We start from the raw sequence: 26915 nt of genomic DNA on the forward strand, positions 1-26915 counted from the left end.
CATCATTATATTCATTTTATTCATTATCATGATCTTAACGGGTGAACGTTTCTTCATTGGAAATTCAGATGAGAGCTTTCTTTTTCTTAGAACAAAGGGCATTTCTTTAAGGGAATTAGCACAATGAAAGTGAAGTGCTGATGGAACCACTTTTTGAATTCTCTTTCTGCCTGCTGTCTCCTATTTAGAACTTATTGTTTTTTTTACATGGCCTCTAGAATGTACTGTTTTGCCATGACTAGTATCAGTAGCTGATGTATTATTATACAGGGTGGTTACTTGGTTACTTAGCAATTCTAACTCAAAGTGACAATCAGGACCAGGTAATCAAGTTGAGCCATGCTCTCAAACAAACCAGAAACTACAAATGAGTTTGTCAATGCACAGCTCGTTATTAGTTTGAAATGGGAGATTTGTCTACCAAGACCCCTGGCAAAATTTTTATTCACAGGTGGTTGCAAGTTTTACTCTTTCTAAGGAGATAAGAAACTCTAAACTTTGTCAAAGCAAGAAATTTAATTCTTTCTTTGTTTTAGTGGTCTCTAAAATCTTTAATTCTAACTTTGAACTTGAATCTTTCTGGTCAGTTTTATGAAACCATGTCTTCTAAAACAAAGAGAAAATATTCTCGCATCTCTGTAAGATGCAGTATTTCAGGATTAAAAGTGACATTTGTTCTGGAGGACAGTTTAGGGACACTGAACCAAATATCAGCTTTCTTGAAACAATGCCACGGTTGACCCAGCAATTTGCTATTCTTTTCTCAGGACAGGAGAATATTCATTCTTAAGTGAATAAAACTTCAAGATGGTCCCATCTGATAATTCCTGGGAAGAGCAGCAGTTCATTAAAGAAGTTCCTTCCGTCCACACCAGAGCACTCAGGAACCCAAGCATCTATCGATGCTGGCAGTGTGGACTGTGGGGAACCTCTGTGTGTTGACTTAGAGATCTAGAGTCAAACTTCAGCCACATCTGCCCGCTAGAAGAGAAGTAATCAATGCCAAGTCTCCCCAAATCAATGCATCTCTTTTTATTCTGCCCCCCACCTCAGCTCAAAGACTTTGAGTGCTCTCCATGCCCTGAACCAGTGCGTCTCCATCTATCTTTCCAGGGGTCACGAGCAGTAACACTTCCCTCTTTCTTCTCTCCCCCCCCAGGCACATCATGGTATACACATGAGTGAAACTATTCTTATTTATTTAAAAAGAAGGAAAGAAAGGAAAATTAAGCCACAGATTCCAGTACGTCAACTATGAATACATAACCCATTACTGACCACACACCTCACGCAACCTTGAGGAGAAGATGCAGTCGTTAACTCGGCTGCCAGAACTTTAATCCACATTTCCAAACTGACTTTCTCCCATGTCTCCCCACCCATGAGGAAACATCAGGTCTGACACATGCCCAGCTTCACTCATGCCTAACGTACTGCTTTCTTCCCACCTCAAATTCCCATTTATGGCTTTCCATCCATCCAAAGCCTTAAAGGGTCTGCCTCCAAGCCCACCCTCCACAGAGCATTTTCTCATCACAGCAATATCTCCTTCCTCAGAATTTTTATCAGACATTATTATCTATAACACACATTTTTCCTGTCTTTCTAATGAGACTGGCAGAAGCAGAATTTACTCTTACATAGGGATTGGTTCATTATTATTTTTTCATTCAAGGGCATACTAAAAACACTGAAAATGACAATGATAACGTTCATTTAAATTGTGAACGGATGGTTGGATGTCAGCATTTTTTATCAGCAACTGATAAAACAAAGGTAATTAATGGGTATCTTGCCAATTTAAGTATTAGAGAGATGACAGTGTTTATGGGGCTGTGTGTGTATGTGATTTTAACATTTTGAAAGTAGAAAGATCCTATATCCCCTTGTAAAAAGAAAGCCAACAAGAAAATAGAATTCATCAAGATTTTTAAAAAGGTGACAAGGGGCAAAAATGGTATGTTACCATATAGGTACAAACAACTTTCTGTAACACGTCTGTTTTAAGAGGAGTGTACTTTCCTAGAAAGAGATACGTAGCCAAGTCATTCAATCCATAGGACTAAATACAAGTCTACTTTGAGTGTGGCCTACTTTCAACAATAGAAAAACTGAATTACCAAAAAAAAAATGGTTTTTTCGCCTTTTTTTATTAAATAAACAAGGAGAACCTGTGATCTTTCCATTCACATCTGAGAGGAAAGCAAAATAAGAAAGAGGTATTTGCAACTCAAAGAAACTCAGAAACTGTTTGGCTTCCTGGGTCACACATAACTGGTTGGAATAACACCCTTTAGTCACTTTAGTCACAGCTTTGTCTTGCAATTTTAAAGTCACTATTCATTTGTATTTATTATGGTTCTATTTCCTCTATTCTCCAAATCATTCTTTGTCAGAATTTCTGGGCAGAGTTAATTTCCAGTTATAATTTACCTGTGAATAACAACTTCTGGAAAATTCCCATTGTTTGTAATGTAGAAAAATGCCTGTATGAAGTGTTGGGGGAATTCTCAAGAATAGGACAGAATCCAGTCCCGAAGCACAACTTCAGGATCCCTCTCAAGAAAACCTTCCTTTATATTCTTACCAAATTATGACCACCATTGGCAATGGTCCACTGAATGTCTTATTGGCAAAAAGCCACAAGTGTTACTTCCTCCGTCTCTGGGTCTCTAATTTGTTTGTGGCCTTAAAATTACTTTCAGAACCTTGCATTGTTTCCTCATTTGAATAAGGAGCTGAACTAAAGGAGAAGTCGTAAAAGAGATGTGGCCTCACCAATTAGCATTTTTTCTCAGTTTCAGCCTATTTGACTAGAAAACTTTCTCAACTAGAAAACATTCTGTGCTTGGTAGCTATCAGCCAAAGCAGGTGAGGTGTTCAGGTGTCCTCTTCTTTTCTTCCTCAAAGCTTTGTTTGCATTTTCACAACTCCTTGTACCTTATACATGTGTGGTAGCCACAAAAACAAGGTCGCTGAGGCAAAAAGGAGTTCAGGCATCTGCCCCAAAGTGTCCATTAGCTAATACCCTGTGTTGAAACGCCGCCCACATGGAAGAAAAGTTCACCATTCTCAAATGAACTTGTTTCACTCTTTGGAAGAGCACAAATCAGCCAACAGAGATCATGAAGTGAGTGTTAAAGGGACTCAAGCCAGGTCCTGGTTTCAGTGGAAGCTCAGGGGTTGGGGGGAAAAAAAAAAAAAAACGTTTGAATGTTCACGCACTCTTTGACAAGTGTTATTGGGTAGAACAATAAGTACAAATCATTAGCAGCTACTCTGGTGAGAATAGGAAAAACACCTCCTAGGAATGTTTTGGACCAGGATAGCATGATAGAGAAGGCCAGCTTTCTGAGGATAAATGATAAAGCCATTATCTGTTTTTACTAGTTATGGGCTAAATGTCCATTCACATCAATGACAAAAATGGAAAGGGGGAAAAGAGTAAATACAAGGGCGACAAGCTCAAAGCACATCAGTATTTCGTTTGGGTGTTCTTTACTTGGTTGGTTACTCTAATTATAGCTACAGAAGCACCATCCTGAAAAGTATTAAGCACCTATAGTGAAGGTTTGGGCTATATGATACACGTTTAAGATTCTTTAACGGGAGGAGTCCCTATCCTCTGGAAATTGCTAGTTATCCAGCAACAAAACAATGTAGTGTTACCGTTATACCCAGCTATGGAGGCCTGCCAGAATATGAAGTATTATTAGATTACCGTGGAAGCATTAGGGAAGTTATCTATCCCCATTAAATAGTAAGTGGGCTAGCAGGAAGTCATTATTCATCTTGACAATGATTGAACCTTTACCAAAGAGATGGCAGAACCGAAAGGCAGCCTGAGTCCATTTAAATTGCCCAATTTGTTAAAGAAAATCTTACCTTATTTTAAGCTAAATGGAAAAAAATCATGATACATTCAACTATAAATGATACATTTTGATTTCTCAGTTGGAAGAGGTAAGAGTTAATGCTTCCTTAGATGACTCCCTCTTACAGAAGAAGCTTAAGCTTAATTCTGAATTAACCTAAAGGGTTACAGACTTGAATTTCACCACAGTAGAAGATTTATAAAGTATACAATAAGCAACTTATTTGTATTATAGCACATGACTCAGATATAGCCTAGACAATTAATTGATGTTTACCTACCTGCTTAAGCAAAATTTTGGTAGTTTTGGCCCATATACAGTATGTAGCTATGTGACCATAAAAAACTAATGTCATCCAGCACCCCACCCCATCCCCCCTTCCCTCTTCTGTAGAATGAGAAAATTGGGCTCCATCTCTCTAAGGTCTCTTGCAATTCTCAGATTCTCTGTGTCTATATTGATTGACTTGGTTGCCCTAGCTATGGAACTGAAGGTTGGTAAAGATAATCTTTACAAAACACATGGAAAAGAGAAGGGTCTGTGCCAGGCACTTAATAGTGCATTAGGACTAATTCTCATTCTGTAGCTGAAGAAATGTAGAGGAAGACATCCTGAGGGAAGATTTTTGTATTTTTTTGGTTCTTCAAGGCACATTATTTTTCCCGTAATGGCTAGAATGATAGGGTCTATACAGACATCCATTTAATTTGGTGTGTAATTGCAAGTAATACAACTAATCTAACCGTAACCAAAATCCAAATTAGATTGAATGAGCAAGAGAGAGAATGATAGATAATTTAAGGAAAAGCTTAAGGGGCATATATAGTTCATTTGTCCCAAAAATATGATAGTTGAAACATGAAGGCATGGAGATTCCTCTTGGTCCAGTCACAGTTAAACAACGTGCCACACAGTTACACAATGACCATGCAATTCAGGAGGAGGGCTTGTGGAATTCTTACATGCCTATAAGATAACACATCAGGTACACCCTTTTTCCTCCTGAAAGTTTACCACAGGAGAACAGGGAGATCTGAGGCTTAACCTCTAAGCCTGTTTGCTTATCCGTAAAATGAAGATAATGCTCTACCTACATTAGGGATGATTAGGAAGATCAAAGGAGAAAGCTCTTTAGCACTATGTGTGCCCGCCCACAGGACTCACTCCCTAAATCATACCATGAATATTGTCACTCATCGTTACCTTTATAATTTAGAAAAGAATAATAAAATTGTTTAAAAAATTTAGAAAAGAATATATACTATTTCATATTACTATTGCTTTATCAATTGATAGAATTTGTTTTTTAGCGAGTCCTTGCTTAGATGCGTGTAAATGCAGATGGTAATTAGGACTCAATTTAGTGATATACACTTGCTAAATTCATATATAACATATATATGAGTATACTTACATATGCTCATTCACATTCATATTCATATTTATTATATACACATATTTACAGCCAAAAGTACTTTCTTCTTGAAATGTTTAATAAAGTTTCCATAAAATTGTCTCACGTTTCCACCTCTCTTTGAAGTATAGAAATTCCCTGTTTCTTTATGGAGGAAGAAAATGGATCATGTTTTTTCCAAATATTTCATTCTTTAGTAATTCATATGTTAACTGGGAGAGTACAACTATTCATTCACTCAGTTAATGTTTGCTGAGCACCTAAGTATATAGGTGCATAATTATTTTTCCCTATCAGAAAATTTGATATGACAAGACCATGGTCATCCAACAAATATTTATCAAGTAGTGACTATGTGCCCAGGTCTTATGTTTCAAAAAGAATCTGCAAACCTCAGTTGGAAGTGGTTTATTCCATCTTTTTGGGTTGGTTTCTGGAATTACCACTTTATTGGGTGGTGTTCACCAAGTAGATCACATGCATTCACTGAAGTAGGTGTGTTGCTTGTGTAAATAATTAGATTCCTCCTTAGTCAGCAATACATACCAGCGGTATCAGTAATTAGGGAGAAAAACAGGAGGCATTTTGCAAAAAATGCTCATTAGGTTAATTCATTTTGCTTTTTGTATTATGCTTGTAACTTACTTTTCAACAATTTCCCTTTGAATCTCATTGAGTGGGGAATATCCATTTTAAGAGATACTGCTTTTTTAGGAAGTTCGTTCAGGTGCTTAAATTATTTACAAGGCCTCTGTTACTTTCTATGGAATCATAGTTCTATAGAATCTTGTGGGTTTTATTTTTGTTCTTACTGGCATTATCAATACCACTGTTTACTTCTTGGTACAGTAATAAACCAGCAGGACCTAGAGATTCTAATTCATATTGCTTGTATATTTCTGACTAAGAGTTCCACCTAAGCCTGATAAAAAGAGAGAATAATGAGCCCCTGTATTCCTTCGTCCTTTTGTTAATCCGGTTTCCTCTCTCTACCCTGAGTATTGTTTTGGTTTTGTTTGTTTCTTAGGATATTTTAAAGCAAATCCAAGACATGTAATTTCACCCATAAATATTAAGTACATACTTTTAAAATTATGACTAACACTTTCTGATTTTATTAAAAATGTCTTTTCCCAATTGGTTTGCTCAAATAAAGACCCCCCCTCCTCCAAGTCTACCTATTACCTTTGATTGTAGTTTCTCAAGTCGCTTCTTAATCTAGAAGAGTCCCACATTTGGATTCCAACTCCTGACTTATTGAAGAAATAAGTTCAGTTGTCCTACAGAAGGTCCCATAGTTTATATTTCCCAAGAATAGGTAGTAAAATCAGATTTTGATTAGGTTCAAGTTCAAGCTCTAAGGCAAGTATATTTTAGGTAGTTCTATGTTCTTCCTATTGTATTGTATGATGTCTACCAGTTATCCCTATTATTAATGATAATATTGAAACTTAATACCTGCTCCTTTGGTGGAGAAGATTTCAGGAATCCATATTGGGGGTGCCCTAAGTCAAGTGCTCTAAGTAGCTTGGTTTTAGTGTTTTAATTCCCTGAGTGAAAATTTTCTTTTTGTAACTTAATGTTATGTTGTCAAAATTTTTAAAGTCATGGAGCCCAAAAACAACATAGATCTATTCTGACATGTGTTGGTTAATCTAGAATGACCTAATTTGTCAAGGGAGGTTTCCATGGAATGCCATGTCACCAAAAAGACATTTAAACATTCTCTCTTCAGTGAAGGGGCACATTCCCAAGAATATGCTTTCAGCACTACAAAGAGGGACTGGTATAAAAAATTACAAATAATTATTAAATATAAATTTCTGATGAATAAAAATAAATTGCTTAAAGATTTTTATTTCCTAAGATATTGGGTTTTTGTTTGTTGCAGGAAGAAATCTTTCCTGTTTTCTGCTCTGTATGCTGCCTTTATCTTTGGTGGTCGGCACCTGATGAACAAACGGGCAAAGTTTGAACTGAGAAAACCATTAGTGCTCTGGTCTCTGACCCTTGCAGTCTTCAGGTAGGTTTTTCTTCATTTTCCCAATGCAATCCATCCATTTCCTCAGACTTGGCTGAAAGAAGCAATGCTTGAGCATTTTATAGCACGTATTTTGGATTGTTCAATACATCTGGGATAAAATAAAGCCATGTCCAGAGAGTAGGCCTTCATTGCAACCAACTTGCCATATGATACTCAGTCTCTTATTTTCAGGCTATCTCCTTTCTTGTCCAAACTGCTCATGCAGTGATCCAGTTTATCTCATAGGCCTAGAAGCAATGTGTCAGTTCCATTACTGTTGTTGCTTAAATATAGCCGAAGGGCTAAATGCAAAGCCACACTGGTAAACTATTGATCAATGGCAGAGTAGGGTTTAAATGTGCTGGGTATGCTGTTACTGACTAATATGTTATCAAAAAATGGCACTCAGACACATGACTGGATACTGGACACCTATCTCTGTCAGTATTACTAGACCAGAGAATGCTGTTAGCTCTGCATCCCCAAAGGCACCATTCACCCCCAGTGCCTGGAGCTGACTTGCTGGCTTATGTTTATGCAACCAGTTCTTACTTTGTACTGGCTAGAACTCATCATAGAGGCTGTCAGGACCAGGCCCATCTCTCCAGAGGCACCTGGCAGCCAACATTCAGACACATTCCTGGAAGCTTGAAGGAGCTTTTCTAGCTTTGTAATATTTGATGATCTAGGCCATCACAAGATTAATTAGCACACAGCCGGTATCCATGCAAGTGCCAGAAAATACTTTCAACACTAACAAAGGCACCTGCTCTATTTGTGTTCTGCTGGTCAAAACCCACAAGTTTGTAACTAGGCTTGGGGTAAGGGGGAGTGGAGGAAGTAGATGTCGATATCCTACAAATAAGTAACTATTTTAATATTTATGAATATTCATTTTTGTTTTTTCATACTACATATTAACTGTTCCACTAAGCAGAAATAGAGGGTATCATTAAAACCCTCATTAGTCACTTAAGGCTTTTTAAAAAGAATCAGGCAGGAAGAGAATGTTCATAAACTCTGACGATCTGCACATTTCCATTATGTCAGATCCCTGCGTCCAAACACTCATTTGCATGCTACCACTGGCTATCCTCTAATTCGGTGCATTTTGTAAGTTCTACATTTGAAGTACTCATGATTTGGACCTGTCACTAAAAAATTCTTCAATTTTAATCTGAATCAGGACATGATTCTCTATAATACAAAGTAGCATTTTCATTTTCGTTCACATCTAAGGTTCACAGAGCCTGCCTCTACTAAAGTATTTTGGTATTTGAGGAAAAAGCTATCTTTTTTTTTTTAAGATTTTACTTATTTAGTTTAGAGAGAGCGAGCATGAGCACAGGGCTGGGGGGAGGAGCAGAGGGAGAAGGACAAGCAGACACACCCCGCTGAGCGCAGTGTGTGACACGGGGCTCAATTGATTCCACAACCCTGAGATCGTGATCTGAGCCAAAATCAAGAGTCAGGAGCTAACCAACTGAGCCACCCAGGTGTCCCAAGGAAAAAGTTAATCTTTATCCTAATGATGCCTTTCAGCATTTTACGGAGTTTTCAACAAAAGCCTTTATCTTTTGTTTTTTTTTAAAACTTGAACACTTATGAGCAGAGAAGAGTACAAGGAGTGCCCCCGTGCACCAGTTACCCTGCTTAAAGAATTATTACCAAATGGGTTAATCTTCTTTCATCTACCAACTTTCCTCTTTCCCCCAAATTCTTTGGAAATAATACAAACTTAGCTATTTTTGAATGAAATGATACCACTTCTAAAAGTTAAGTACTCATTTTAAACACCGGCCAGAGTATTATGATCACTTAAATTAGTAATAATCTTTTATCCTTCAGTGTTCAGATTTTCCCAGTTGTCTCATAAAGTTTTTTTTCAATTTATTTTTAAGAATCTGGATCAGAGTAAGATCCATACATTTCCATTGGTTGGTTTCTCTTAACTTACAGTTTTCTACTTTCCTCTCTCCTCAGCCCTCCCCAACTCCCAACTCCCCATCCATCCTTCAAACAAAGCACACATTTGCCCCTCACAGTTTCCCCAGACTTGCTGATCTTGCTGATTGCATTCTGCTGTCCCCTGTATTCCTTATTAGTTGGTAGTTAGATCTAGAAGTTTGATTATATTTAGTTTTCACATCCGACAAGAAGAAATTTACCTTTATCAACTATTCAGTTATCCTAAAGTATATACAGTTATAGCAAAGGCAGGATAAGTCCTTGATTCTTTTGCCATATTTCTCATTTTCCAAAAGAGAACTTAATTTGATTACGTGGCATGTAAATAATAATGTTTCTTTTTCCTTAGGTATCATTATGAACTCATGGATTTAGACTTTATGTGTCATTGATTTTTAGACGAATTTGATTTATGTATGTTTTTGTTCATTGCTATTATTCTTTTTGATGCTGAATTATCCATCTTTGGCCAGTGTGAGTCTCTTCAAGTTGGCTCCTAAATCCTTTCACATGCACTGATAGTGCTCATAGCTTGATTTTTTTTTTTTTTTTTTTTGCAGGGGAGCAGGGATGACAAGATATTCCAGGCCAGGCATATTGCATATTCCTTACCCAGAACTGGGATGAGCCATTTCTCCAAGGAGCCCTAGCTCCTTTGGGGGAGGGGCGATAGTATTTACAAACCACTGAGTTCTGGGGGTGTTGTTGTGGCTAAGGTAGTTCTTATTTCTAGGTCTTTCAGAGGCTAGAAACAGATTTTTTTTTCAAGAGTTGGCTTTGATACTTGTAATTCATATTTGCTAGTAGAGAGTATTTTACTTATATGTTCTTACATCTCCTTCCTCTCATGCCAAAATCCAAGTTCCCAAAAGAATATATGTTTGAATGGCTTTTACCTTACTATAATTCACAAATTTTCAAGTCCATCTGCCAATAGGGCCCAACAGAGAAGTTCAAAAATTCCTTGCTCGGGAGACTTTCTTGCATTCAATGGCCTGCTTCTGTTCGACTTCCCCCCTCTTCACCACTATAGGATAAGATATGATCTATTTGGAAAAAGAAGGAAAGAGAAAGAGAACCAAAATTTTGAGTTAGAGGATTTAAAAATGCAGGGAAGGGAGGAACAGCTAATTTTTTTTTTTGAAAATGTGATTTTGTGTGTGTGTATGTGTCTGTATTTTGCTGCTTAGGGATAATTTCAAGCTTGCCCATTAGCCTTTCGTAGTAGCCAGAGACTCATTTGCAGATGCCACACACTGTGTTTATTCATGAACGAAGACAACTGAGATAGGAATTAATTTGGATATGCCAAGTACTGAAGCAAAAATAAAACCCTGTCTTCATACCAATCTACTTCAGAAAGTGGTGTGGGGTTTAATCTAGTTTGGCAAGAATTGCCAATAGAATATTTTTCTTCTTTCTCTTTACTCTTGGATATTGACTGAATATATGATAGTAGCCTTCATACGAGCCATATACCATTTAATTTATTGAAAGCTGTCCTCTAAGTTTGGATGGAGTCAGTAGAATATGATCACGACTGAGTTTCCACCAGGCCTGCAATGTATTCATTTTATTTGAGAATGATTTCTCCAAGTTTTCCTGGCAGTTTCTCCCCATCACCCGGCACCTGCCCCACCCTTTTCAGATTCAAACCATCAGCGTCTGGCGTCACTGAGTCCTTAGGAATATGACTGGGATGATGACACAGTGCCCTACCTACATCCCACCTGACCTAAGGACAAGCATTTCTTTATTTGATGAGCTAATTCTGTGTGGCATTTGGCCCTAGATATTTGAACCTTTCCTTAGGATAAATACTGAGAAAAATTCTGGTACTTTGAATGAGTAAATCCTTTAGATGAGATTGTTTCTCCCAGCAAAAATCATCAAACACTTCAAGGTGCCTCTGATCCATTCTTCTGCAACATCGCTGAGTCATTAAATTATGTTGCTATGGTATCTTGGCTGGGTTACTACAGTTGATTTGTAAAGCATTTTCTATGTATTTATTTAATAACTCCAAATCCTTCTAGATGGGGTAGAGATGTGCATGCTTCTGACCCAAGCAGCCTTCATCTGGTATCTGTGGGACAGTGTTTTCTTGTCTTTGGTTGCATTAGGAGTTTCAAGGAGCCTTCCTGGTCCCCGACTTAGAACAATTCAAAGCAGGGGGCCTAGTCAGTGTTCGTCAGAGTAAGACGTGCTGCAGATTTTTAGATGCCGGTATCACACTTGCTCCAGATTTGCTGACTCACGTTTCCTGGTGATTCACTCTGGCCTCGACTGTGTTAGGCTTTATTTGCACAAAGCCAAATGTTCTGGGGCGCCTGGGTGGCTCAGTCGTTAAGCGTCTGCCTCAGCTCAGGTCATGATCCCAGGGTCCTGGGATCGAGCCCTGCATCGGGCTCCCTGCTGCGCGGGAAGCCTGCTTCTCCCTCTCCCGCTCCCCCTGCTTGTGTTCCCTCTCTCACTCTCTCTCTCTCTCTCTGTCAAATAAATAAAATCTTAAAAAAAAAAAAAAAAATGACCAACCAAAAATAATCACTTTAAAAAAAAAAAAAGCCAAATGTTCCGTGCTTTGCAGTTTGACTTCTCACCTTGTTATTAACTGGCCATTTTTCCCATTGAAACTCATTTTTATTTCCTGGCTGTATTTTTACTTTGTCATTAAATTTCAGTGTTGGCTTAAGTATAAAATATATTCAAGCTTTATAAAAAGATATATATATTCTTTGTCTTTCTTTAGTGAGATTTCCAGGAACAAAGTGTTTAAAGACAGCACCAGAAACATTTAGAAAAGTATGTTTAACAGTGCAGAGCGGCAGATGAATGGTGTTTAATTAAATCTATTTGTGATTTTTTTTACACACACATCAGTGTTGAATATCTAGAGAATTATTAGCAACAGTCTTATTATTGTTAAGGCAACAAATACATAGTAAAACCAACTGAAACTATTCAGATGACAAAATATGACATCTAAAAAACTTGTTGAAGGGGAAATACATCCCTGACCTGTATAATGATGGGATGTTTGAAAATGACAAATTTCAGAATAACTTAATCAATTTATTAAACTCAAGCACCTCTGGTCTAGTTTTTTGTTCTATGGTTACCAAAAGTGGTCCCTCTTGATCTACAAAGAACAACATTACAGAGAATGATTCTGGTGATAGTAATGATATAAAAGAAATGGGTATGTAAACTATAAATGTGACAGGAGTAAAGCTCCTATTCTATTGGTAAGACGTTAGAAATTTCACATTTTTAAATGTAGCACCAAGGGAGGCAAAAGTAACAAAGGAAAAGATACCTCTAGAAAGCATATGTTGAGTAGTAAAAAAAAAAAAGCAAGCTGCTGAATAATGGGAATGTGATGCCTCGTCTGAAAAGTTTCATAACCCAAATTAACACTACATTTTATTTATTAACATATATGCAGTAATAGCAAAAAAAATAACATTTGAAATGTTCAGGCTAGTGATTATCTCTGTTTCTGGCGAGGCAGAGGGAATGAGGGTCGAAAGAAGTCTTCAGCTCTTTTTTTGTAAGATTTTTATGTCATTACAAATAGGTCAAACAAAAAAAAGATAATTGCTTTGATACAAAGTATGGATGGCAGGTTTTTTGTTTTGTTTTTGTTTTAGTTGAAAGCAAATAATGAACAAAATCTACTTTTCAAAAGAAAAGCTAGCAATTGTACTTAATAAGATTCTGGCGAAATGCTGGTATACATTAAATAAAACAAGCTTATATCCAAACACAAATTTTGCCCTATTGACCCTCACACTTCCCCTCCCTCCCTAATGGCAAGTTTATAGTTAGAATTAAGAATATTTTGTGTTTTCTCTTTTCAGACAACTGTCCTGAGTTAAGAATGTATGTATGGCTGAAAGAATAATTTTAGGACCTCTCTTTTCTGTCCATTTGTTGTTTGACTCTTGAAGACCATCTAGTATTTCTATATTGTATACAGATATATGGTCTGATGGACAACGTATAGACAGATGGAATTCAGATATTGCTCACTTAAACATTTGTTCATCATCTCATTTTGTCAAAATGTTTTGTTTCTACGTAGATTCTATTTGAAAATGTAAAATATGACTTTATTGATATATATATTGGCCTTTATATGTATGTGTATATATATATATATCTCTCTCAATACTTTGTGCCTTTCTTCCTCTCTGGATTTTGTGCCATTTTATCAAAGAACCATGGAAATCATTGCATGCTTTGCTTCTGATGCCGTATTTATAAATCACAGCTTCTGTCTCATTTTTTAAACTGTAACTAATAGATGTATAGAAAAATCTCCCTTCCTGAAGGCAGGGTGTATAAAAGTTTTCTTTGCCAAATCAAATAGGTTTTTCTCAAAAATAAACTGTAAAACCACAGAGACTAGAGATAACACAATAGCCAGATAACATGGTTGTTTCAAAGGTCAGGTCCAAGAGCGACAGCAAAACACATTTTGTTTCCCTTTGCATCAAGAGAAATGTGAAGCATCTACACTGAATAAAAAACCCAATAAATTACTAAGGCAGGGAGCCTAATAAACAGTAAAGGCAAAAAAGTCCACTGCCCTAGGAAAAATCATCCCTACATTTTACTCGGTACTTCCAGAGTTGACTTCCTTCCCTGATGAAGGGCACCCTGTTAACATTTTCATACATGAAGATGACAGGTCAAGTCTGAAAGATAATGACTTTCTTTAGCATTTTCAGTTGGATTTGAGTCCCTTCCTACCTGACAGCTGCCGAATACTCTCCACAGTTGGACTCATTTTGAATATCAGTTTTATTTATTTATTTGACAGAGACACAGCGAGAGAGGGAACACAAGCAGGGGGAGTGGGAGAGGGAGAAGCAGGCTCCCCGCAGAGCAGGGAGCCCGATGTGGGACTCGATCCCAGGACCCCGGGATCATGACCCGAGCCGAAGGCAGACGCTTAACGACTGAGCCACCCAGGCGCCCCTGAATATCAATTTTGCTATTCTGTTAAACTACTTTTGCAGCAGAGGAACTACCGAACAAATGACCACTACAGGATAAAGAGAGTTCTTTCCCTGCCTGCTCCTCCTCAGTGTGTCACACACACACAACACACACACACAACACATAACACACACAACACAACGCACACAACACAACACACACACACACACATATGAACCCTTTAGGCACTCCCCCTCCACACTTCATTAGTCATGCCAGGAGCATCGATAGAGAGGAGTTACAGGACCTAAGCTACTTCATTAACCAGAATAGACTATAGCCTCAAATGACAATGAAGTGACGCTAATTGAATCGCTTGACTCCTTTTGAGAAAACAAGAGCAATAATAAAGATAAGGAATGGGCAACTCTCCATCCTTGAAAAAGTAAGAGAGCGCTTATAAACTGGGATCTGTAGGTGCTTACTGGCTCTGGACAGTCCTCGTTCTCTGCCCCTTGTCCTGCTGTAATGATTCGTAGCTCCCCTCTCGCTCGCAAAACGTCCCAACTTGAATGGGAAATGAAGTGGCTCTTCTGTTTATACCCACTGAGAGATTGTGTTGGCTCAACGAAACAGGAAAAGGAGAAATACCGATAATCATTTGCCAACTTCGCCCTATCAGGTTTTTATTTTTAGCAGTGCCTCACCCCTGAAACTTGCTCCCCTGTCTGTAACCCTTCGAAATATTTGGCATATCATCACTCAAATTTAAAATCTTCAAGCCAGGTCCCTTTTTGTTGACCCCATAAAATATCTCAAAATTTGTCACCATTTTCTTAGCAAACATCTTTAAATCCTTCAAAATATACAAATAACTCTTTTAACCAGTCACTAGGTTATATAATTCTTCTCAAATATCTGCGGTAGCTGTCTACACCTCTCCATGTCCACACTGGCCACTCTAGTCATGACTTTCACCGCTTTACTTCTTGAGTATTTGCTATCTCCCAAATGTTTTCTCTGTCCAAGCGACTCCACACTCCACACATTCCGTTTTCCTGTCCAAACCTTCATTGAAACCCCGTTGCCTATCAGTTAAAACTTCAGTCTGTCCATAAAAAAATTACGATCTTACCCTGACCCACCTTTCACCACTGCCCCATACACATTTTCCATTTAAGGCAACATATGTTTCCATTCAAAACAAACACACTTTGCCCATCCTAATTTCATGTCTCTGAACACCCCACACCTCTTTCTCTTTCTTCATTCTTCCTCCATTTTTTTTCCTTTAAATATTAGCCATCGCTTGGACTTCACTTAGAATGCCATCTCTATGAAGTCTTAACACATATCACTTTAGGACGTATCACAGCTTCTACCAAGCTCGCTGCTGTGCATCATTTAACCAGACCATATGCTGCCTTCCCCATGTGCCTCCTGGGAGACCATATGAGTTCCTTGAGGCCAAACTGTGTCAGGCCATTCTTGGAACACCTTGGCATGCACAGAGTTTCTGAATTAATAGATTAAAAAAAGTCTCACCTTTGGCCACTCCTCCAGTCACGTGTGCTCGGCATTTTCAGTCATTTCACTGTTCATCCTTTATATTTCTTGTGGTCACTTGTGTCAGACATACCCCAGTCCAGTCTGCATTTGGTATCATGAGGCTTCATCTGTGAAACTATTGGCAAGCTTTAGGAAATCTGGAAAAGACAAGAAACACTAAGTGTTGGCAAGGATGCAGAAGAAAGAGAACCCCTGTGCACTTTTGGGGGGGATGTAAATTGACATAGCCATTATGGAAAACCGAATGGAGGGTTCTTAAAAAATTAGAACTAGAAATACCGTATGATCCAGCAATTCCATTTATAGGGATTTATCTGGAGGAAACGAAAACATTAACTTAAAAAGATACATGCACCACTGTGTTCATTGCAGCATTACCTGTAATAGCCAAGACACGGAAGCAACTTAAGTGCCCATCGATGGATGAATGGGTAAAGAAAATGTGAGAGAGAGAGAGAGAGAGAATGGAATATGATTTGTCCATAAAAAGGAATAAAATCTTGCCATTTGTGACAACATGGATGGACCTTGAGAGCATTATGCTAAGTGAAAATGAGCCAGACAAAGACAAACATTACTGTATAATCTCATACATGTGTGGAATCTTAAAAGAAAGCAAAAAACTGCAAACTCGTAGATAGAGAATCGGTTGGTGGTTGCCACAGGCAGGGGGTAGGAGGTAGGCAAGAGGGCAGAAAGGTACAAACTGCCAGTTATGAAATAAGTACAGCATGTGGATGTAATGTACCATGTGGTGACTATAGTTAATAGTACTGTAGTGCATATTTGACAGTTGCTAAGAGAATAGATCTTAAAAGCTCTCAGCACAAGAACAAAGATCATAACTGTGTTGATGGATGTTAACTAGACTTATTGTGGTGGCCATTTTGCAATATGTATAAATATTGAATTATTCTGTTGTACACCTAAAACTAATATAATGCTCTATGTCACTTATATCTCAATTAAAAAAAAAAAAAAGAAATCTGAGATTGATGTTATGTAATTGCAGGGGCCTTCCAAAGGCCTGCAAAGCCCTACACAATCTGGTCTTTGTTATTTTCTGACCTCCCCTCTCCTCCTCCCCTCCTGTCCCCTTCTCCGCCACCCCCCAGCCCCCCGTCCCCCCTCACCCTCATTCCTTAAACATGCTAGTTAGACTGCTCCTTCAGGTTCCTCCCACTTTCCCTCCTCTGCCCAGAATGCTCCTTGTCTGAATATTCCAATGGTTTCTCCCTCGTCTTCAAGTCTTTGCTCAAATTTTACCTTCTTGAGGCGCCTGGGTGGCTCCGTCGTTAAGCATCTTCCTTCGTTTCACTAGCCTTTGGAGATGTATCCTGAAAGAAGTTGCTGTGGCCAATGTCAAAGAGGTTACTGCCTATGTTCTCCTCTAGGATTTTGATGGATTCCTGTCTCACATTGAGGTCTTTCATCCATTTTGAGTTTATCTTTGTGTATGGTGTTAGAGAATGGTCAAGTTTCATTCTTCCATATATAACTGTCCAATTTTCCCAGCACCATACTTTTGGGACTTCATCAAGATAAAAACTTCTGGGGGCGCCTGGGTGGCTCAGTCGGTTAAGCGGCTGCCTTCAGCTCAGGTCATGATCCCAGGGTCCTGGGATTGAGCCCCGCATCGGGCTCCTTGCTCGGCGGAGAGCCTGCTTCTCCCTTTCCCTCTGCCTGCCGCTCTGCCTACTTGTGCTATCTCCCTGTCAAATAAATAAATTAAAAAAAAAATCTTAAAAAAAAAGATAAAAAGCTTCTGCACAGCAAAGGAAACAGTCAACAAAACAAAGAGGCAACCCACAGAATGGGAGAAGATATTTGCAAATGACACTACAGACAAAGCACTGATTTCCAAGATCTATAAAGAACTTCTCAAACTCAACACCCAAAAAACAAATAATCAAGTCAAAAAGTGGGCAGAAGATATGAAAAGACACTTCTCTGAAGAAGACATACAAATGGCTGAAAGACACATGAAAAAATGTTCATCATCATTAGCCATCAGGGAAATCCAAATCAAAACCACACTGAGATACCACCTTACACCAGTTAGAATGGCAAAAATGGACAGGGAAAGAAACAACAAATGTTGGAGAGGTTGTGGAGAAAGGGGAACCCTCTTACACTGTTGGTGGGAATGCAAGCTGGTACAGCCACTTTGGAAAACAGTGTGGAGGTGCCTCAAAAAATTAAAAATAGAGCTACACCATGACCCAGCAATTGCACTACTGGGTATTTACCCCAAAGACACAGATGTAGTGAAAAGAAGGGCCACATGCACCCCATGTTCATAGCAGCAATGTCCACAATGGCCAAACCGTGGAAAGAGCCGAGATGCCCTTAACAGACGAATGGATAAAGAAGATATGGTCCATATATACAATGGAATATTACTCAGCCTTCAGAAAGGATAAATACCCAACTTTGACATCAACATGGTTGGGACTGGAGGAGATTATGGTAAGTGAAATAAGCCAAGCAGAGAAAGTTAATTATCATATGGTTTCACTTATTTGTGGAACATGTGGAATAGCATGGAGGATATTAGGAGAAAGAAGGGAAAAATGAAGGGGGGGATATTGGAGGGAGAGACAAACCATGAGAGACTATGGACTCTGAGAAACAAACTGAGGGTTTTAGAGGGGAGGGGGCTGGAGGATGGGTTAGCCCGGTGATGTGTATTAAGGAGGGCACGTACTGCAGGGAGCACTGGGCGTTACACGAAAACAATTGAGTTGTGGATCACTACAACAAAAACTAATGATGTGGGGCGCCTGGGTGGCTGAGTTGGTTAAGCGACTGCCTTCAGCTCAGGTCATGATCCTGGAGTCTCAGGATCGAGTTCCGCATCAGGCTCCCTGCGCAGCAGGAAGTCTGCTTCTCCCTCTGACTCTCCCCCCTCTCATGCTCATTCTCTCTCTCAAATAAATAAAATCTTAAAAAAAAAAAAAAAAAAACTAATGGTGTATTGTATGGTGACTAACATAACATAATAAAATTAAATTAAATTTAAAAAAAAAAAAAAGTCTGCCTTCAACTGAGGTCATGATCCCAGGATCGAGCCCCGCATCCGGCTCCCTGCTCAGCGAGAAGCCTGCTTCTCCGTCTCCCACTCCCCCTGCTTGTGTTCCCTCTCTCGCTGTCTCTCTCTCTCTGTCAAATAAATAAATAAGATCTTCAAAAAAAAATTTTTTTACCTTCTTGGTAAGACCTTCTTCAGCCTTTCTGTCTAAAATCACAACAGTCCCCACCACACACTCCTTACTGCCCTTGCCTGATTTATTTTTCTCCTTGGCACTTGCTAACTTCTAGCCCACTCTGTGTTTTACTAATCTTGTTCATTCTCCTCCTACTGAACTATGAATGCCACAAGGGCAGGAATTTTTGTCTGCTCTTATGCTGCATCTTTAAGGTCCAAATAGGTGCCATATATATATTATAAAATATATATATATAATATAAAAATATATATATTTTTTTTAATTAAAAAGGGAAATGAACAGAGGGGGGCCTTGTAAACAGTTGTTAGTAACTCTCCTTTCCTCTTTTGGAAAGTCTTTCTTTCCAAAGGGGGAAACAAGAAAAACTTTCCGCTTCTCCCTTGAATCCGGGAACTACCCATTTTTAATTCCAAGAGAATAATAATTAAGTAAGTAAATGCATGATATTTTGCTTGGTTTTTTTTTATTTTAAATAAAAATGTGCATTGTGAGGGAGAATTCCAAGCTGCTGTGAAAAGGACTTACTGAAAAGAAGCCAGGAAAACAAAGGTCATTCTGCTTTGCAGGTGGCACTTTGGGCTCTGGCCAGTGGGCGGGCTGGCCCCTCCTTACTTTAGGATGGGCAGTGACCTGCAAGTCACTCTGTGGCTCCAGACTTGCCTGATTTATCTATTTCCTTCCAAAAACATCCACTCATTGTGTAATGATTAAGTCCAGATAAGACATAAGCTTATGATTTATGGCAGTTTGTTATAAATGTAAAAAGTTTAGGGGCACTTGGGTGGCTCAGTTGGTTAAATGTGTGACTTTTGGTTTTGGCTCAGGTCATGAACTCATAGTCGTGAGATCGAGCCCCCTGGCAGGGTCTGAGCTCAGCTTGGAATCTGCTTGAGATTCTTTATCCCTATCTCTCTCTCTGTCCCCCTCAAAATCTTTTTTAAAAAAGCTTATAGAAAACTCAGACCATCACCAATGTAAGGCATGGAAAGAGCTGCAGGTTAACGTAAGCACAGGTAAAGAATGGCCTCTCCTTCTGCCAAAAAGGCAGTCCACTTGGCAACATTTGCCTACTTATAATTGGAAATGCTATTCAGTAGTATTTTTTTATTAAATAATTTCTTTTTCTAGTTATAAAAGAGAAAAGTCCCTCTGTATAAGACTGAAACCATGGGAAACACAGAGAAAGCCTTTAATCTCACTACACACAGATACTTATTGTTAATATTTTGGCACATGCCTTTTCTGTAATTTAACACTAAACTTGAGATTCTTTCATTGTAATTTCAATTCTCTGTAATATATTTGAGTTTGGAAAAAAACGGGACTTCAGTAATATGTTCGTATTACTACTGCTATAACAACTCGAAACAGCTGACTCGTAGGTCTTCAATCATTTTACCGAAATGAATTAGTATTTAAATAGCTGGACTATGACAGCTTTTCTGAAACATGTGTGAGAAATAACATGAGCATTCTTGAAGAATCGCATGTTAATTTAGGATATAAGTATAATAACCCCTAAAGCATTTTTTAAGGATTGTTCTGGGTTAAGACTGAGTTACAGATCGCAGTGTTTAAACTTCCTGTGCTACCTCACAAATTTTTAAGCAATCCTTTTTGTTAGCAGGGTAAAAAAAAAAAAAAAAAAGAACAAAAACCAACCGAACAAAAACTGTAAGATTTTGAGTGAAGAATTGATTCCTTAAAAAAATGTTCAGACCTAACTTTTTATGAAATTGCCTAATCTGGAATGCATCAGATGATGCTGACATTGGTAATTTTTAAAAATTTTAAAATGCTGAAGTATAGTTGACATATAATGACCTATAATGTTATATTAGTTCCATGGTGATTCAACAATCCCATATATCGTGCAGTTGCTCACCATGATAAGTCTAATTTACCATCTGTCACCATATAAAGTTATTATAATACCGTTGACTACTCTCTATGCTGTACTCTTCATCCCAGTGACTTATTTATTTTATAAGTGCAAGTTTATGCCTCTTAATCCCCTTTACTTATTTTGCCCATCTCCCCGCCCCCATTATTAAGTTGACTTAACCACAGTGGTAGACTGGCTGAACGCATCCGAAAAAGGAATGACATGCGAAAGTACTACAAGTTTTTTTCTGAAGAGGGCCATTTAGTGAGCAGAAAATTAACTGAAAATACTGAGAACTGAATCTTCCTTCCCTTCATGGTCCCCATGTCCTCAAGGACAGTGGAGAACCATAGAAAAAACATGAGATCAGGGTTCAATAAAGAAACATTGGTCACTTATGCTAGGATTACCCACTGCTGTTAGATAAGTGAAAGTCATCCTCCTAAATATAATGCCTTTCCCACATGAAACAACTATTGCAAGCCTCTTCTGACCTCAATCTTAAAAGTATTGGCAGTTCTTTCATGAAAGCGATCAATTTTTCTCCCCTGGATTTCAACCCAGCACTCCAGATAGGACCTGCTCATTTGTTTTTTGTTTGTTTGTTTGTTTGTTTTTTTAGATTTTTTATTTATTTGCGAGAGAGAGCATGAGAGGGAGGAGGGTCAGAGGGAGAAGCAGACTCCCTGCTGAGCAGGGAGCCCGATGCGGGACTTGATCCCGGGACTCCAGGATCATGACCTGAGCCGAAGGCAGTCGCTTAACCAACTCAGCCACCCAGGCGCCCCTGCTCATTTGTTTTTGATGATGCCGTGGACCTGACAGGTTGCCTAGCTCTCACTTGATTTTGCATGTGAAATAGAGCGCCTGGGTTTCTCCCTTACAACCAGCAATTCCTTTAGCCAGTGCTACCAACAGTTTAACTGGTAGCTAGGTCTCCTTGCAACTCTTTCCCTACCATTTGTTGCAAAGCATTTGCAGGTGAAAATTGGTGGGGGTTGTTTGCTCCCTTCCTGTCATTGCTTATCCTAAATTGTCAGGCCGGCAGCAGTCTGTAGTACCCAAGCAATCCTCACTGCCTTCATTTGCATCCATAATAGTTCTTACAGTTTTCAGAGCCTTAGGATTTGGAATCAAATATATATAATTAAAATACTTCATTGTTCATACATGGCATTTCCCTAACAGCATAATAAAACAATGGTTTACTTTTCCTCCTTCCATTTCATTATACTGGTATAAGGGTGGACAGAGAGGTGGCCTTTTTAAATTTTTTCATCCTGGGAAGTGGATAAGCATCACAGACTTAGAAAGGATGTGCAGGGTGATTGAAGTAGCCAAGAGAGATTGCTCACTGATTCTAGGCATTTGTTTTAATCCAGAGCTGGAGCAGAAATCTTCAATACAGCTTTCCATAATTGTCTACAATTTGAAATTATAAATCATTAGCTATTCAGAATTGTCTTATGTGGGAGGTAGTGATTTGGGTTCTCTATAAGGGTTTAGCCTTAAACTGGAGTTACACTAGGTTGGTACCGGGGGAAAAAAAAAATCAAAAGTGTCCAGAGCAAGACTGCAGAACTTAGGAGAGAAGAGCTGAGAAGAAAACCTAATTCTTAGAACTTTCGCAATCTTGAGCAGAAAGTCTGGCTCAGGAGATTTTATCTTAACATTTTGTAATGTTTGATGCCACCTCATATGTTTTTGCTGAGACCAAACCCATTTTTAATCACACCTAGGAGTGAAAGAAATGTACTTGAGTGTTCTCTAATCTGCTGATCGACATCTCTAGGATGTGTATGTAATTTTCTGTGCTCCTATGGACTTTGATCCTTAAGTTCACAGAGTAGAACTGGGTTAAAGTTTGAAGTCATTAAAAGAAAAGGCAGATTCCAGATTAAGATGGCAACAGAGGAAGATCCTGAACTCACCTCCTCCCATGGACACACCAAATCTATAGCTACATATGGAACAGTTTCCTCTGAAAAAAATTCTAAAAACCAGCTGAGAGATTCCTACACAACAGGCGAACGGGAAAAAACCCACATTGAAGTTGGTAGGAGTGACTTGAGACACAGTCTCACCATAAACCCCACCCTAGGCACAATGACCTGTAATGGGGAGGTCAACTGAAAACCTGGAGCTTTTCCCTGAGGAGTGAAGTGTTTGAACCCCACATCAGACATCCCAACTTTTAAGATGTGCACCTGGGACATAAGGCCCCAAAACATCTAGCTTTGAAAATCAATGAGGTTTGAGCACACAAGACCTGCAGGGCTATATCAACCCGAGAAGCGGCTTTTAAAAGCCTTGTGTGCTGGGACTCACCCATCCCGGGGCCCAGTGCAGAAACAGCTGATCAAGAGGCTCATTTGTTTATTTGAAAGCATCAGACTAAGGGGCAGGCATCTAATTTAACACACATGTAGGGGGCTGCTGGGGTACTCTCCAGGGACAGAGGCTGGTGAGCACCATCTTTGTGCTCTTCTCTGCCTTGCTCCAGCTTGCAGGTGTTTCCCAGAAAGGAGCATATGGTCTTGTCTGCTGCCCTGATTTTTGTGGCTGCTGCCAGCGGACACCTCCAGATCACCTTGCCGTGGTGACCAGCAGGCTTATGTTTGTGGTCTCAGGACTATATATTTGCACTTGTTATAAGCTGCTCTGCCTGAGGGTCTATCACCCAATCAACCTGAATCTAAGAGCTAAGAGAGATCCTCCCATTTGGGACATTGATAGATCTTGGCATATCCTCAACTCCTGGGAGACATTAAAAATAAAATAGACTGCTTGGATAATCACAAATGTTTGTTAGACCAGATGGACTTATCAGATATATACAGAACATTCCATCAAAAGGCAATAGAATACACATTCTTCTCAAGCATACATGGAACATTCTCCGAGAGAGATAATATATTAGGCCATAACACAAGTCTTTATAAACTTAAGAGGATTGAAATTATACCAAGCATCTTTTCCAAGCACAATAACATGACCAGAAATCAATTACAAGAAGAAAACTGGGAAATTTGCAAATATGCGGAGATTAAACAATATGCTACTGAACAACAAATGGGTCAAAGAAGAAATCAAAAGAAAAATTTAAAAATACCTCAAAACAAATGAAAATGGAAATATAACATAGCAAAACATACAGGATGCAGCAAAGGCAATAATAAGAGAGAAGTTTATAGCGATAAATGCCTACCTCAAGAAAGAAGAAAATCTCAACCTAACTTCATGAAAAAGAAAAAGAAAAACAAAGCCCGAAGTTAGCAGAGGGAAGTATATCACAAAGATCAGGACAGAAATAAATGAAATAGAGACTAAAGAAAAATAAAGGCCAATGAAACTAAGAGCTGGTTCTTGAAAAGATAAACAACTGACAAATCTTTATCTGGACTAACCTAGTAAAAAAGAGAGAAGATTCAAATAAATTCAGAAATGAAAGAGGAGATCTTAAAACTGATACCACAGAAATACAAAGCATCATAAGAGATTACTATGAGCAATTATATGCCCACAAATAGGACATCCCAGGAGAAATGGGTAGATTCCTAAAAACATACACCCTACCAAGAAAATCAGAACAGACCTATTACTAGTAAGGAGATTAAATGAGTTAAAAAAAAAAAAAAAACACACACACACAAACAAAAACAAAAGCCCAGGCAGCTTCACTGGTGAATTCTACCGAACATTCAAAAGAATTAATACCAATCCCTCTCAAACTCATACAAAATATAGAAGAGGAAGGATTACTTCCACACTCATTTTACAAAGTCAGCATTACCCTGATACCAAAACCAAACAAGGATGGCACAATTAAAGAATATTACAGGCCAATATTCCTGATAAATATAGATGGAAAAATATTCTACAAAATGTTAGCAAACCGAATTGCACAAGTGGCTCAGTCATTTAGCGTCTGCCTTCGGCTCAGATCATGATCCCAGGGTCCTGAGATCGAGCCCCGCATCGGGCTCCCTGCTCGGCGGGAAGCCTGCTTCTCCCTCTCCCACTTCCCCTGCTTGTGTTCCTGCTCTCGCTATCTCTCTCTCTCTCTGTCAAATAAATAAATAAAATCTTTTTTAAAAAAATCATAAAACATGATCAAGAGGGATGTATTCCAGGGATGCAAGGATGTTTCTACATCCTCAAGTGAATGTGATGCATCACATTAACTGAATGAAGGATAAAAATCATTAAATCATTTTAAGCTGCAGGAAAACGTATTTGACAAAATTCAACATCCACTTACGATGAAAAACTCTTAACACAGTGGGCATAGAGGGAACATACCTCAACATAATATTAAGACCATATATGGCAAACCCACAGCTAACATTATACTCAGTGATGAAAAGCTGAAAGCTTTTCCTCTAAGATCAGGAACAAGACAAGGATGCCCACTCTTGCCACTTTTATTCAATATAGTACTGGAAGTCCTAGACAGAGCAATTAGGCAAGAAAAAGAAATAAAAGGCATCTAGATCAGAAAGGAAGAAGTAAAACTGTCGTGCTTTGCAGATGACATGGTATTGCATATAAAAAACCCTAAAGTATCTACCAAAAACCTGTTAGAAATAATAAATGAATACAATAAAGTTGCAAGATACAAAATTGTTATACAAAAATGTATTATGTTTTTACACACTCATAATGAACTAGCAGACAGAGAAACTAAGAAAAAAATCCCATTTACAATTACATCAGAATGAATAAACTACTTAGGAATAAATTTAACCAAAGAGGATAAACACCTACACACTGAAAACTAAAGACATTGATAAAAAGAAGAAAAAAAATTGAAAAAGATGCAAATAAATGGAAAGCTAATCTGTGCTCATGGACTGAAAGAGTTAATGTTGTTGAAGTGTCCATAATACCCAAAGCAACCTACAGATTCAATGCAATCCCTATCAAAATTCTAAAAACATTTTTCACAGAGCTAGAACATACAATCCTAAAATTCGTATGGAAGCTCAGAGGTCTCCAAATAACAAAAGGAATCTTGAGAAAGGAGTGAAGCTGGAAGCATCACTATAGCTACATTACAAAGCTATAGTAACCAAAACAATATGATATTGGCATAAAAACAGACCCATAGATCAGTACACAGAATAGAGAGGCCAGAAATAATCCCACACATATATGCCAATGAATTTATGACAGAGGAGCTGAGAATATACAATGGGGAAAGGAGAGTCTCTTCAATAAATGGTCCTGGGAAAACTAGATAGCCAAATACAAAAGAATGAAACTAGACCGCTGTCTTACACCATACACAAAAATTAACTCAAAACGGATTAAATACTTAAATGTAAGATCTGAAATCATAAAACTCGTGGAAGAAAATATAGGCAGTAAGCTTTTTGACACTGGTCTTAGTAATGATTTTTTTGGATCTGAAACCAAAAGCAAAGACAACAAAAGCAAAAAATAAATGGGACTACATCAAACTAAAAAAATTTTTTTTTAAAGATTTTATTTATTTATTTGACAGAGAGAGACACAGTGAGAGAGGGAACACAAGCAAGCGGAGTGGGAGAGGGAGAAGCAGGCTTCCCGCAGAGCGGAGAGCCCGATATGGGACTCGATCCCAGGACCCTGGGACCATAACCTGAGCCGAAGGCAGTTGCTTAACAACTGAGCCACCCAGGCGCCCAAACTAAAAAACTTTTGCACAGCAAAAGGACCATAAACAAAATGAAAAAAACAACCTACAGAATGGAAGAAAATATTTTCAAATCATGTATCTGATAAGGGGTTAATATCCAAGATATATGACGCTCATAAAACTCAATAGCAAAAAAAAAAGACAATCCAATTAAAAAACGAGCAGATCTGAATGGACATTTTTTTTAAAAAGACATACAGATGGCCAACAGGTACATGAAAAAGTGTTCAACATCACTAATCATTAGGGAAATGCAAAATCAAAACTACAATGAGGTAGCAACTCACACTTGTTAGAATGGATGGCTATTAGCAAAAGACAAGAAAT

At 38.4% G+C, this 26915-nt stretch overlaps 1 protein-coding gene across 6 annotated transcripts in view; it reads left to right on the forward strand.

Annotated features, from left to right (window-relative positions):
- The window catches only part of ELOVL6 (ELOVL fatty acid elongase 6), a 129798-nt gene that overhangs the window by 72105 nt on the left and 30778 nt on the right, over positions 1-26915 (forward strand). For all 6 annotated transcript variants that reach the window (XM_081812007.1, XM_031025771.2, XM_006727203.3 and 3 more), the window contains one exon: positions 7181-7312. In XM_081812007.1, coding sequence (XP_081668133.1) covers positions 7181-7312 — 132 coding nt within the window. The remainder of the gene's footprint in view (positions 1-7180; positions 7313-26915) is intronic.

This window comes from Leptonychotes weddellii, chromosome 2, assembly GCF_054177405.1.
Source record: "Leptonychotes weddellii isolate Sample4059 chromosome 2, ASM5417740v2, whole genome shotgun sequence".
NCBI classification, from domain to species: Eukaryota; Metazoa; Chordata; class Mammalia; order Carnivora; family Phocidae; genus Leptonychotes; species Leptonychotes weddellii.